The 15,204-nt window shown below is 40.6% G+C and overlaps 1 protein-coding gene across 1 annotated transcript in view; it reads left to right on the forward strand.

Moving 5' to 3' along the window:
• The window catches only part of UBASH3A (ubiquitin associated and SH3 domain containing A), a 38,843-nt gene extending 23,889 nt beyond the window's left edge, over window positions 1-14,954 (forward strand). Inside the window, exons 7-14 of the mRNA XM_054016473.1 lie at window positions 752-878; window positions 3,016-3,124; window positions 4,714-4,836; window positions 5,810-5,902; window positions 7,060-7,204; window positions 11,218-11,324; window positions 11,997-12,103; window positions 14,528-14,954. Coding sequence (XP_053872448.1) covers window positions 752-878; window positions 3,016-3,124; window positions 4,714-4,836; window positions 5,810-5,902; window positions 7,060-7,204; window positions 11,218-11,324; window positions 11,997-12,103; window positions 14,528-14,665 — 949 coding nt within the window. The 3' untranslated portion in view covers window positions 14,666-14,954. The remainder of the gene's footprint in view (window positions 1-751; window positions 879-3,015; window positions 3,125-4,713; window positions 4,837-5,809; window positions 5,903-7,059; window positions 7,205-11,217; window positions 11,325-11,996; window positions 12,104-14,527) is intronic.
• The last annotated feature ends 250 nt before the right edge of the window (window positions 14,955-15,204 follow it).

The raw sequence follows: 15,204 nt of genomic DNA on the forward strand, positions 1-15,204 counted from the left end.
AGTCAAATTATTCTTTGCGAGGAAGAGGGTAATTCAGATCAGACACTCAAGCATGTTCCTCCAGTGCTGGGTTTCTACATTAATAAAGCACTGGTTTTCTGCATCTATGCATTTATTCAGCTTGAGCCTGGATTTGATCTCCATCCATTTAGAATAGGCTGTAATATGGCCTGGTGATTTTTCATGTTGCTTCACAGCATCAGCTAAATTATGCCAGTAATTGGACCCAGAAAGCACAAGCAATGATTTGGCATTCTTGTCAAATATTTTGCAACAAAAACAGAACACTTTGTCAGTTAATTTTGAGTAAACTAGCCAATGCTGATTCAGTTTCTAACCATACTTGAGCACTCTTTTGCAGTGCAACTTTGAGAAGTGTCGCTTCTGCTCATTTAATGGAAATGTCATATCCTTGATTTTGTCTGACCCGTTCAAAATTGTACAATCAATATTGGCAACGTTTAGGATCACTGGCCATAAAGCAGGATCTGATGTATCAATTTGTGATGTGCAATTTTTCTCACTGCTGTTTCTGTCATCATGCGAGGCTGAATCTTCTTTATCATTTCTCTCCTTTTCATGTAAACCAGATTTTTCTTTGTCATTATTCTCCTTTTCATGTCAAAACTCTTTACGTTTCTGCTCCCACTGAAGTGAATGGGAATCTTGCCTTTTACTTCCCTGGATACAAGATCAGGCCTTAAAAATCCCATCTCTCTATGTGCGTCTGTTGTTTCTACTTTTCCCACAGAGAATACACTTTCACTCCAGCTTCAGGACTGCTCCCCAAGAATGAAAATGAACCTAGACGTAAACTGAATGGTGAAGTCCATATCCCAGTAATGACAAAGAGTGTAACCCAAACACTTGCTTTCCAGGTAATAAGTCTTCATTTCTTACTCTTTGACAGGTGCATAAATATCAGTGCAGGTAACATGCTTATACAAATACATGTTTTTAAATGAACATTTAATATCACCCTCTAGTTTCATCTCAATATTATCTATAGAGAAATTGCTTTTACATTTTTAATGTCTCTTTGCTTCAGCCAGTAAAAAATAACAAAGCAAATGAAAAAAATATAGTTTTCAAATGTCAACTTTCTTTATGTGCAAGGAGTAAACAGATCCTCTAAGTATAAGCAAGGCTTGTGTCAAACTCTGGTGATATGGCTTGTGGAGCAATGTGCAGATATTGCTAGCAGTAGGCGTTGGGCCTAATTCTTCTCTCATACCAGTCTGAGGCCTGCATAACGCCATTGATTTCAATGGATTTACACCAGTGTAACTGAGAGCAGAATTAGGCCCTATGTTTGTACTTTCTTGGCCAAACTGATTTTATTTTACCTTATCTTAGATATTTATATGCCTTACTGTAGGATCTTAGATCCTAGTCTGTAATTTCTTTGTGTTTTTATATATATTTACAATAAATAGGTGTGTAAGACAATAGTAGAGTAAATTAGTTTAAAGGGTCACCATCAACACTGACAGATTTACATTTTTAACCCCTGCCCTCAATATTGATGGGGTTTTTTGGGGGGGAGGAGGAGGTGTTTTGTTTTTGTTTTTTTACAATGTATCCCCAGTATTTATTAACAGGTCGCCCAGCAAAGGGCAAGAATTTGACTAAATCTCAGCTTCTCAGATGGGCTACCCACTTGGGTGCATGGGCTCTGATGTTCATGTGACCTGGGTGCATTTGTGTGCATTGCACCATTAGTACATTCTGTCTGCAGCTCCTTTCTTGTGACCTGGTAGGGGCCTGAAATTTGCAAGAACCCTGCACATTAGAAACAAAGGTTCTTAGAAATACTAATCCCCAGAAGAATGTAGCTAGCAGCCAGAATGTAGAGGATGTCTTCCCAAAACCAGACCTCATCGTGTTCCCTTCAGCACCCTGAAAATATGATGACTTCCATGGGCATAATATAATGCCTCCTTGACACCACAGCTTGTGTGCTCCTCCTCCCTTCTCTCACAGAGCCCAGCTCTGGGTTGGAGTCCTGATTTGATCCACAGTATGTTTCTTGCAGAAGTTCACGTGTTCATTTTGAGAGTCCCTATGATGGAAGTTGCTCCTGCACTCAAGTTCCCTCAAAACAGAAAAGCAAGATTGCAAAACCCTGAATCATAATCTTCCCACTGCAGTTTATTAATATCTCTTCCTAAGGGTACTGTATGTGTACAAAGCAAATGGAGATGTGACTGTAGCACGGGTAGACACACCCATGCTAGTTTTAATCTAGCTAGTGCGGGTAACAATCATAATATAGACATAGTGGCACAGATTTCAGCTCAGACTAGCTGCCTCAGTACAAGCCAGGGACCCTGAGTACATACTAGGGTTGTTAGACCACGCTGGGGACCCTACGGCCACATCTTCACTGCTATTGTTACCTTGTGCTAGCTAGATTAAAGCTAACATGGGTAAAGCTAACTCTGTGTTACAACCACTCCTCCATTTGTGTCATAGATACACCCTCAGACGCAAAACAAAATCTGTTGCTGCAGAGATAAAATAAGATGCAGTGTACAGTGGAAATTTTGAATGCAGATCTGTCTGTATTGTAAGGATTCCAATTCTCTTCATCCAGTTTGCTGTGCCTATGCTAGGATTTTAACATGTTAGTTAATCACCTTTTTCCTAATGTAAACATGGTCTTATAACCTAATCTATAGCCACTGAAATCACAGATGTGCTGGCCGCGGCTTCTCGCCGCCCCCATTGGCCCGGGACGGCGAACCGCGGCCAGTGGGGGCCGCGATCGGCCGAACCTGCCGCGTCAGCAGGTAAATAAACTGGCCTAGCCCGCCAGGGTGCTTACCCTGGCGAGCCACGTGCCAAATGTTGCCGACCCCTGGTCTAGTTTATTCAAATGATTGTAAGCCTTTCAGGAAAGGGACTGTCCTTTAGTATGTGTGTACAGCACATTGATCTCAGTTGCAGGTTCTAGGTGCCACTGCAATAAAATTAACTAATAACACTAAAATATAAATGGGTCACTGCATCCAGCTTTCTCAGGCTATTGCTCTCAGAAGAGGCCTGTTGGTGATGCGCCATGGGGAGAGAGTGGATCATGTTTTTGGGAAGTCCTGGATTCAGCAATGCTTAACTGCAGATGGTAAGTAAAAGAACGGGAGGACTGGCCCTTGGCAAACCAGACTGAAAAGAAAATATTGTACCATGATGGCCGTGATGCATAAAGTCTAAATTACTACTTGTAAATGTCTGCAAACCAGACTGAACTTTAGTGCTGAAGAAAGCAGCTATTCAGAAATACCCTTCATACACAAAAAGCCTAGTAGTATCATATAGTCAAAGCAATACGGTAGAACCTTAGAGTTACGAACACCAGAGTTACAAATTGACCGGTCAACCACACACCTCATTAGGAACTGGAAGTACACAATCAGGCAGCAGCAGAGACAAAAAGAAAAGGCAAATACAGTACTGTTAAACATAAATTACTAAAAAAATAAAGGGAAAGTTTAAACAGAAGGTTTGACAAGGTACGGAAACTGTTTCTGTGCTTGTTTGATTTAAATTAAGATGGTTAAAAGCAGCATTTTTCTTCTGCATAGTAAAGTTTCAAAGCTGTATTAAGCCAATGTTCAGTTGTAAACTTTTGAAAGAACAGCTGTAATGTTTTGTTCAGTTACAAACATTTCAGAGTTACAAAAAATCTTCATTCTTGAGGTGTTCAGAACTCTGAGGATCTACTGCATTTGCTATAGTCACAGTACTTCCCATGTAGTCATCCTACCCAAGTAATACTGTACAAATAGAGCTCAGTGAAACTACATTTTTGTCTCGAGTTGAAGTGCAAAACATGAATTTTTCACCAGCATTTTCAGAAATTTAAAAAATTGATCAATGCCCAAATTTCCCTATTTTGTGTGGCTAGACATAGCTTTTCAACATTACAATGTTGATCAAAATCATGATGCTGTGCTAGTCAAACCCAGTCAAGAATAACTGGAGCAAACAATGAGATTTTTGTGGAGAAATGACAAAACGTTAACACTGGCATAGGTGAAAAGTCAAGGTTGACGGGTTTTTTGGCCTTCAAAGCATGATTCTGAGGTGAAACAAAGTTTTATATATATATATATATATATATATATATATATATATATATTTGCGGGTGAGAGTGGGGGAGGAATTGTGTTTTGCTCATGGTCTCTTGGGTTATGTTGGAAATTGGACAAGATGACCATAATGATCACTTCTGGCCTTAAAATCTGTGAAGTATTTCCTTTTCTTTTTTGCTATGAGAACATTGTTTTTTTATAACTTTGGCAATGGTAAAAAAGAGTTTCCACTGCTCTGATGTGAATATATGTCTCTGTTGAATTTTACAGAGCATTTGTTTTCTCTGGTGTTCCGCTACTCTGGAACTCAGAGGAGATGTGTCATTCTGTCAGACGGTTCTCCTCCTTGCTGTCTTTCCCAGAACCCAATGAGACTGGGCCATAGTGAATCAACAATTTCCCGGGTTTGCTTTGGTGAATGTAAAGTGCAGTATCCCTGAGGTAATATTAAGAAATCACTCACTCCCTTTTTTCACCAGGGAGACAATTAGGGTCAGGTTTTCAGAAATGGGTTGCCTAAAATGCAGAAGAAAATTATTGTGCATGCATAACAGAAATATGTACGTATGTATTACTATGGCCTTTATATATAGGGATGAAATGTTCTGTTTTGTTTTAGGAAAATACCACAGAGCAGATCTGAATTTCCCTGCCAGTCTGCCAAAACGAAGAGACGGCATCAAACATTTTGAATATGATCCTCCTTTATCATGCTGTGGTGTTTTCCAGTCTAGACTTGTAGGTAAGTTAGATATTATTCTAATAGGAATGAAAAGGGGTGGAAGAAAGACTTCTGTAATCTGTGAAAGCGCATGCTGGCTTTACCATAGGAATGCTTCTTGGCAGCATAACTGGTAGATTTCCTTTATGGGCAGCAGGAAAGGGACCTTGCTGTTTCATGTGGGAGCTGTACAGCAGGGTGGGGAGCAGGGCCAATTTCTCATGTAGTGCAAGAGCCAGCCTGCCACCTTATGGCAGGGAAGGGTCAGAGCAATGTGCCACAACACTGTACATTCTGTTTCTAGTCTGAACCGGAGCAGTGAACTGTAGCCAGGGCCGGCTCCAGGCACCAGCAGAAGAAGCACGTGCCTGGGGCGGCACATGCTAAGGGGCGCCTTTTCTTTTCTTTCTTTCTTTCTTTTTTTTTTGGCTGCTTCGGCAGTTCGGGCGACAGTCCGAGCGGCTTTTTTTTCTTTTTCTTTTTTTTTGCTTGGGGTGGCAAAAATGGTAGGGTCGGCCCTGACTGTAGCCTCTCTGTTGGCTGGCTAGCGTGGGGCAGGACATGCAGTTTCTTGGTCTCTAGATTGTGTGTGAGCAGTTCATACTCACTATATTGATATTTGAACTGTATTGGGTAGTCAGATTGAATACATCTATCCATGATGTGTTTCTGTTCCCTGCTTTGATGAGTATAAATCTCAGAAATAGGGTTGTGGTGCAAATACCTGTCTTTCTCTATCTACCATAAGTGTATCTAAGTGCCTTTACAAATTCAAATATTTTATGGCTGTTTTTCTAGTATTCACTTAACATTTCCTCTTCCCACAAATATTCCTGCTGGTAAGCTTGTCCACCAGAATATTTGTGGAAAGTGAATTAAAAAGAGGCATGAGTGCATTCAAAGTCAGTTTATTGTAAAGTTCAAACTAAATCTGTGGGAAATATTTTGCAGTAGTACTAATGATTGTAAAGAGCAATTCTCATGTGTATTGCAGGAGAAGCTCTGCTGGAGAAACAAGAGGCAGTTAGCCATGTATACTGTTCCCCTGCACTCCGCTGCATACAGACAGCTCAACACGTGCTAGAAGGTAGGTTAGCAAAATGGTTATGTTCTTATACCACACTGGCCATTTCTGAGTCAATCTTCCTCTAAGCCAATGAGAGTGGAGCACCTAAAATGCTGCATGGCTTTTTGAAAATGTACTTTTGCCTTTAATCAGTGCAGACAGATACTTCTGTCTAGAGCAAGGGCTAGGTGATACTGTGAGGAAGTAATAACGTTTTCCCACTATAATAGTAAAATCGTATTCAATTGAATCGTGTCCAATAAAGTTAAAATGGAATCTAAGGTTGTTTAAGACAAAGACATTTCAGATTAAGTAGAATTTAACTTATTGTCAAATTGTTATATTTAACTCTTCCATGAATGATTTTGGTCATAAAATCAAGTGTTTCCATTACGCTCAGGGACAGGTACCCGGGGAAAGAAACCTGAGAGTTTCTCCTGGAAGTTTGCCTTTGCTAACAATTGGTTTGAGACCGCCACATCATTAAAAACTAGTCTTTTTAAATGAAGACTCCCACATGATAGGTCACTCAAAAATTTCTTTTAAAATCACAAAGCCATGGATGATAGGACTCTGTGATTCCAGAACTGGGAAGGAACACTGCGTTTCTGCTGGGAATTCACATCAGTATGGCCTTCTGAGAATACAGAGTAAAACTCAGGTTACCTCTCTTTAACAGGGAGATTTTTCTTTAACACAGTTTTTATAGGTTTGGATTTACTGCTCCACATAGGCCCAGTGAGCTACACGGTATATAGAAACAGCATACAACAATTTTCTTCTTGATATTTACTTACCCTCTAACACCTGTGCGGAGTGAGTCGTTGTCTCCATTTTGTTCTCTACCCCGCAGCACCCAGTGGCATCACTCCACAAATAATCGTGGTTTGAGAATTTACGCTTACAGTGACTCTGGCAAGAATATAGTATAGTTTCTTCTCCTCCCCTGGGTTGCCAGCTTCAGAACTTTACCAAGTATTGTTTAAGCATGTGGCGTAGGGTACCTAGAAGGACTGAGATTCCATGTAGTCAACATTATGTGTACTTAATAGTCTTTGTTTTACATTGTATTTTTACTTTGTTAATAAAATTATTACCAGGAATAAGGTGCCATGTGCAGGCAAAGCTTAAAGCTCTGAATGCACCTTTCCTTTTTTAAAATCTCTTATTTATTGCAGGGCTTAAATTAGAACAAAAAATTAAAATCAGGGTAGAACCTGGACTCTTTGAATGGACCAAATGGGAGGCCAACAAAATAATTCCCTCCTTTATGGCACTGACAGAACTGACAGAGGCTACTTACAATATAGATCCCAGTTACAGGTAAATGCTGCATGTACAGTATGTTAATGTGTATTTCTGATACCTCTCTTGTTTTTGGCAGTTCTTAAATCTCACAAGACAGTGTTGCAAAAATGAATGATTCAGGATTTAGACCATTGACTTCAACGGACAGAGTAGGGGCTGAGTAAAGCCTATATTATTTGGTCCCAAGATAGGACATGCCAATATATAGTTAGTTCTTTCACTATATAATTCACTGCTTTTGGGCAAGGTGACATACTAAAGGGTGAATCATTCTTACATGTATATGGATGGGTGAGTGTGTGTGTCGGGTCTGAATCCTGTTCCTATAGAAGTGAATGGCATTGACTTCAAGTTTGCAAGATCAGGCCTATGGTTGATTATCTAAATATTTTAGACTCTCATGATGGACATCCATATTTTTGTTTTTACTTTTAGCTAAAAACTATGCGCCATGATTTGTTAAGTGTGAAAAAAAATTCCTGTCTTGTCACATTTCAGCCAAGAAATAATTGTATTGCATTTTGATGGTGGGGTGGGGGTCAAGTCCTTTCCTTGGTGCTCAGCTCAAAATTGAGTGAAGGTTTCAGAATTTGTCCCAATGGGGGCTGATCTCACATGATCCCGTAGCTGCCAAGATTCGCACAGTTCCACATGTGAACTTCTCAACAGCAAGAAAAATTCACCAATTTTCAACTAAGTCCCTCTAAACAGCAAGTGTAAGGGAGACAGAGCTCATGTCCCAAATACCGCTGGAGCAGAGAGTTGTAGGAACCAGGGACAGCCCAAATGTGTTGGGAGAAGAGAGATGAACAGAAAGCAAGGCATCTGTCATTCTAATTTTATAGGTTGTCGGGATGTTAATGTTTCATTAAAATAGATTTCTGCATTAAATTCTGTGGTATTTTTTGTTTTGCTCAAAAATAATCACTGCACTCAGCAAAGTCCCCTTTTTTGTCCCTGCCTTCCACAATGCAATTCTGTGGTGTGGTGCAGGTTCTGAATACTTGTAAACCACAGCAGAACAGGAAATGAACCAGGCATTGAATCTGTTCTAGCCTCTTTTTGTTTGTTTGTTTGTTCACAGTGCCATGCTGCATTACACCTGCAGTGCATGGCCAAACCCAGAAAATCCCTCGGTTAATAAAGGTACCTCACTCTGGGGTTTCCCATGTCTGGACAAGTAAAAAAGTGTTGTGTCTTTATAGTATTTCTCAACACAGAGCAAAATCCTTAGTTTCAGAGTGAGTGAATAGACAAACCCTTTCATTTTCCTAGGTTCAAAACTATTCACAGCAAAGTTACTATTTCCCCTAGTTTCTCGCTTTCCATACAAACTCACTAATCTAAAAAAAAAAAAAAAAAATCAGTTGATATAAGACTCCATAGAGACAGGCCACGATTGAAGATGGGTAAAGCGCTTAACGGGTGGAAGGGAAAACTGTAAAGTGTTGCAACATTGGAGCCAGCCAGCAAACTGAATAACCTAAACAAACTATAAATATGCATTTTGTACATCAATGAAAACAGTGTAGTGTCCTTCCCCAGATGTTTCATGTGCAGTGTGCTGGATAATAACATGAGAGGTCTCCATGTTTCTAAAACAAAACTGGCTCTTTTTTAAGAGAATTGTTTGTAGAGATGCTGCAACTGCAGATAGCATTCTAATCATATGTACACAGACTGGCTTCCTGGTGCCTTTTCCAAACCCTTCCCTGCTGAAACCTGTGCTCCTTCCTCCAAATTTCATTCAGAAGTACAGCTCACGTTTCTATTCTCTCTATCCCCACCCCACGTGAGTGATTATAAGCGACTATCATTTCCTAGCCCCAGTCATCTGCCATAAGTCAGTGTTAAAAAAGGTTAATTCCTGTCACATGGCCAGGGTCAAAATCTACTGTCTCCAGTAGCTACTATTTCCATATACATGTAACTTTGCAACCCCCTTCCTTCCAACTCCTTTGGCTCCTCCTTTCTTCAGCACCCTCACTATTATTTCTTTTGGGAAGAGCCATTGCACTTGTTTCTTTTCTATGTTTATGGCCAGGCCAATCGAGGTCTAAGCTTTGCTTTTTAACTCCATTACTGACTCTTGCTTAGTAATTCTGATCCTTGCTATCAATATACAGATATTGTATTCCTCAAATACTCCATCACCATGGGCTCTCCAAATCAGTAGACACCATCAAGGTTTCACGTCACCCCTAGTACTGTTTGCAGAAGATAGCATCTCTAGGTCACAGAAGAGTCAGTGAAGTCTGTAACCGTCCTGAAAGGACTGTGCTTAGTGGTGAGATTTCTGCAAAGTCACATATGATATCTCTACCCACTGATTGCCATTTAGATTATTTAAGTAAAAGTCATGACCATCTTCTGGTCAGGACCCTGATCACTCGCCATCAGTGGAGGTACTCAGTCTAAACTAAACTGATCTTTAATGGCATTAAAGAAGCAGTGTTGTCTAATGGATAGGGTGCTGGACTGGGTATTAGGATATCTGGGTTCTGTTCCTGAATCAGCCACTGATCTGTTAGGCAAATCACTTAACCTCTCTCCCTCTGTTTCCTCTTTCACATTTTGTCTTTCTTGTCTATTTAGATTGCAAGCTACTTGGGGCAGGGACTGCTTCCACACATAGCCAATATATACAGTACCTACAGGATGGAGTTTTGGTCTCACTTGGGGTCTCTTGGCACTACTGTAATACATAGAATGACCTATTATCAATGATCACACACTGAAAGATATCTGCATTCCTCACAGGTTTTTAGTTACTACTTATTCCCTGCTTTCTGAATTGGTGCTTGGATACTATGTTGAATGGGTCCCTGTAAAAGTAGAGGAGGAACGCTTAACCATCTATCTATTGTATCTCTTATTCAGAGATGGTCCCGTGGTTTAAAAGCTCTGAGGACAGTCTGAAATTCACTTTTGTACTGTATGACAGGTCTAGTACAATAGCCCTACAATACATCAATCTACTTGCTACCTATTCGCTGCTCACGCTGGTTTTAAATGGGTGAGATAAGATGATCAGATTCTGATCTTCTGTGTGGTTGAAAGAAGTTAGCTGGTATAGTTTCCTGGACCAGAGCCATTGCATGTGGCAGAGCAACATGTAGCTGTGCAGGTCTCCAGCTAACAGGAGAAGTGACTTTATAGAAAGAAATAATGAAGGAAATAAAAACATTCCTTTGTCCATTTACTCTAGACTTGATGACAGAACCCTAAATATTTCAGGCCAGATCCTCAGCTGTTTAGTGGAGATACGCTGATTTATAGCAGCTGAAGATCTGGCCCTTAATTTGTAAACACTATATTTTACATGCAGGGGACACCTATAAGTAAAAGAAACTATAAGGTCAGATCTTGAAGGCCAACAGCCCAAAATCCTAAGACTGGCCCAATATTAATAAATATTCTCACTGGTCTTTATAAAGATTTATTTTTAAGTAAAAAGCAAACAAGGGTTGTTTAATTTGTTTTGTCAAAGCAGGCACAGGTAGGGATTTTTAAAGGGACACTCAAGCCAAGGGGCCAAATCCTGGAATCAGCCATTTCATTGGTGTCAGTGGGAGTTCTGTATAGATAAGAACTGAGTACGGACTTCAGGGTTTAGCTCAGTTTTTAAGCCTAAAATCCATCCTACCTGGACAATGATTTTTTTTTTAATGTTCTTGCCTGGAGGAGCCTATATTTGTATGTTTTTTCCCAAACACAAGCATTTCTGGGGTATATTTCTTATAAATTGCATGATCCATTGTGAGGTTTACTAAGGGACAGATTCTGCTACCTTTATTCACATTGGATAGTATCTTATTCTGTGAGTTCCTCTATTGGATTCAGTTGGACTACTTGCAGAGAAAGCTACTGTTTGGTGTGAGTTGAAGTACCATGCTTCAGATCAGTGCAGTCTCTGAGGTAAAGATGGTGTATAGGTACCAGTTTGTTTACTGATAATGTTGACACTGTCCCAATACACAAACAAATGTTACCTAGATGAGTGACTCCTCTGTGGTTTTTATTATCAGATGTACTTTCCCACTTTCCTCCCTGGTGCCATCGGAAAGTTATGAAGAGTATGTTAGCAGATGCTCTGCAGTTATAAAACAGATTCTCAGTGACTGTACAAGCAACGGTAAATATTTCACATTCTCGCGTTCAGTGCCTCATGTTTTCAATGGCAGGATCGGAAACATCTGTGCCATATGAAATACATTCAGTATGGATGCTTGGTATTGCCCTGTCTTTGAGGTAGATTATTAAACATTATACTAAATTAATATATCTATTATTTAAAATAGAAATAGACAAGACTAAACATAAGGCAGTAAAATACTCCATTGCTAAATCATATCATATGCAGGGTCTTAGTTTGTCAGGGCCGTAGCAACAAAGAACGTGGCCCCCTCCGAACATATGTCCAGGCAGGGCCCCTTACAATGCAGAAACTGGAATGCGGCATTTTTTTTGCCACTTTTAGGGGCCTCCTTCCTTGCGGGGCCTCCTCCAGTCGGAGGGTACGGAGGGCACTCGCTACGCCCCTGTAGTTTGTCAGGATGTGACTTGACACTGTAAGGCAGCTTTTTTTTGTTTTGAAAGCTTCATTTTCCCCCCAGCAAATGCTTGTCTTGTTAGCTGAATTGCATGAAACATACCAAACAGGATATTTACACCTGTCCAGTTTATATGTCACACAGCTCTGCAAAGATGAAAAACACAAAAACAGCCAATAAGCATAACCAACACACGGTGAATTGTGAAGTTACAGATTTCTTTCTTCCTTCCTTTATTTATTTTGGTGTAACAGGTATCATCCTGATAGTGGGTCATGGCTCATCCCTGGATTCCTTCACTCGACCTGTACTAGGGCTCCCAGCCAGAGACAGCAATGATTTTGCCTCATTGGTTAGAAAGGTAAGAAGTTTTTCCAACAGGAAGCTCTTGCCCACTGTTTTCTCCTTGGTATATTTTCAGTAAGGAACCAACTCAAGCAATGGGCTGTTTGTTTTTTCAGTTGCTCAAAACAAGAGTTACTCTCTGATTCTGGAGGGAGCTCTGTTCAGTAGTTCTAGCACACAACTGCCTGTCAAGAGATGTGAGTTCTACCAGTCAACTGCCATGTGACCTTGGGCATATCATGTCTCTCCGGTGAAGATTTTCAAAGGCACCATGGCACCAGATTCCCATTGAAAGTCACTGGGAGGTACACACCGAACTGCCAGGTGTGCCTTTGAAAATCTCCCCCTAGGTATCTTGGTTTGTCTGTCACTAAGATGGATAACAGTGTCCCCTTTGCATCTCCCAAGGTGTTGTGCGGCCTATGTCAAGAAAGCACAGCTCCCATCTGGAAAAGTCAGTCTGTAAAGTGGTACAGTGGGGTACCATGTTCACTGTGTCTCAGTGAGCCCAAATCGTATTTGCTCCGTTTATGAATAAAAGAGTGATCTGTGTTGCCAGTATCACAAGTTCATCCTGTAAAAAGCAACAGAGGGTCCTGTGGCACCTTTGAGACTAACAGAAGTACTGGGAGCATAAGCTTTCGTGGGTAAGAACCTCACTTCTTCAGATGCAAGTAATGGAAATCTCCAGAGGCAGGTATATATCAGTGTGGAGATAACGAGGTTAGTTCAATCAGGGAGGGTGAGGTGCTCTGCTAGCAGTTGAGGTGTGAACACCAAGGGAGAAGAAACTGTTTCTGTAGTTGGATAGCCATTCACAGTCTTTGTTTAATCCTGATCTGATGGTGTCAAATTTGCAAATGAACTGGAGCTCAGCAGTTTCTCTTTGGAGTCTGGTCCTGAAGTTTTTTTGCTGTAAGATGGCTACCTTTACATCTGCTATTGTGTGGCCAGGGAGGTTGAAGTGTTCTCCTACAGGTTTTTGTATATTGCCATTCCTGATATCTGAAATAAAGAAACAAATCAACAGAGCCAGACGTGTACCCAGAAGCTTCCTGCTACAAGACAGGCCCAGTAGAGAAACCAACAGAACTCCACTGGCCATCACCTACAGTCCTCAGCTTAAACCTCTCCAACGCATCATCAGTGATCTACAACCCATCCTGGACAATGATCCCTCACTTTCACAGACCTTGGGAGGCAGGCCAGTCCTCGCCCACAGACAACCTGCCAACCTTAAACATATTCTCACCAGCAACCACGCACCGCACCATAACAACTCTAACTCAGGAACCAACCCATGCAACAAACCTCGATGCCAACTCTGCCCACATATCTACACCAGCAACACCATCACTGGACCTAACCAGATCAGCTACAACATCACCGGCTCATTCACCTGCACGTCCACCAATGTTATATATGCCATCATATGCCAGCAATGCCCCTCTGCTATGTACATTGGCCAAACTGGACAGTCACTACGCAAGAGGATAAATGGACACAAGTCAGACATCAGGAATGGCAATATACAAAAACCTGTAGGAGAACACTTCAACCTCCCTGGACACACAATAGCAGATGTAAAGGTAGCCATCTTACAGCAAAAAAACTTCAGGACCAGACTCCAAAGAGAAACTGCTGAGCTCCAGTTCATTTGCAAATTTGACACCATCAGATCAGGATTAAACAAAGACTGTGAATGGCTATCCAACTACAGAAACAGTTTCTTCTCCCTTGGTGTTCACACCTCAACTGCTAGCAGAGCACCTCACCCTCCCTGATTGAACTAACCTCGTTATCTCCACACTGATATATACCTGCCTCTGGAGATTTCCATTACTTGCATTTGAAGAAGTGAGGTTCTTACCCACGAAAGCTTATGCTCCCAGTACTTCTGTTAGTCTCAAAGGTGCCACAGGACCCTCTGTTGCTTTTTACAGATTCAGACTAACACGGCTACCCCTCTGATACTTAAGCTCATCCTGGGATCTGATGACCAACCTATGCTTTCTGGTTTGTACATAACCACTGGTAACAAAGATTCTGTAAGCCAAATTTTCCCTTCCATTATACCTGTTGCACTGGTGTTAGGGAGGGGAGAATTTGGTCAGCAGTGTGTTTATTACTGGTGATGATGCATGAGATAGAAAGAACATAGCTTGATTATCAGATCTCTGGAAGAGCTTGTGGAGCTGACACAAGCTCCATTAGTGTCCAACAGATAGGACTTCCTCATGCTACCAATTCATTTTAGGTCAAGTGGGAGAATATCTTGATCTGTATTCCTAAAATGCTCTCAAGATACACACCCCTGTTCCACAATGCAAACTGTTTAATTACGCTGTGCTTTCAGTCTATATGGTATGTCTTCCCCATTTCCAATGTATTCAGGAAAGTTCTAATACAAAGTCCAGTTGAAATCTCTCTGTTTTTCCAGATACCTTCACTGGGCATGTGTTTCTGTGAAGAGCTTAAAGAGGAGAATAGATGGCAGATGATTAACCCACCAGTTAAGACGTTAACCCATGGATCAAATGCAGCATTTAATTGGAGAAATGGCATACTGGACAGTTAGAATCTATACTCATTCATTATATATTTCGAAAAAGAAGAGAAGACAAATATTTTTCCTCCTGGTTCAACACAGGCCAGCGGTCTGTCCAAAATATTTAGAACTTGGGGGAATTTTCCTCTACTACTTGTATGAATTGTCAACGCACAGAAAGCACTTTTGAAGTTTTTGAGCCTGAGTTCTGTTTTTGTTACAGTGACTCAGAAGAAAAAAACTATTAACTGACATAAAAGTGAACAATAATTCATCCAGTGCTGAAGAATGAACTTTTAAAATTCTTTATTTAGCCTAACATCTGTAATGATTATATATATATATATATATAACTGACTATAAGCCTCGTTGCTTGACACACTCATGAAAACATATGGTTATATCTTCAAGAACAAAGTACAATCAATAAAGAATTAGACATTTTGTTTCAGACATGTGGACATTTTGTTTTCTTATTGATTGCTTCTAGTTTATCCAGAGTATGAATGGACATGATGTATCATACAGACTATTTATTTTCTTCTGATGCATAATCAGATTCCATCATA

This window comes from Malaclemys terrapin, chromosome 1, assembly GCF_027887155.1.
Source record: "Malaclemys terrapin pileata isolate rMalTer1 chromosome 1, rMalTer1.hap1, whole genome shotgun sequence".
Lineage (NCBI taxonomy): Eukaryota > Metazoa > Chordata > Testudines > Emydidae > Malaclemys > Malaclemys terrapin.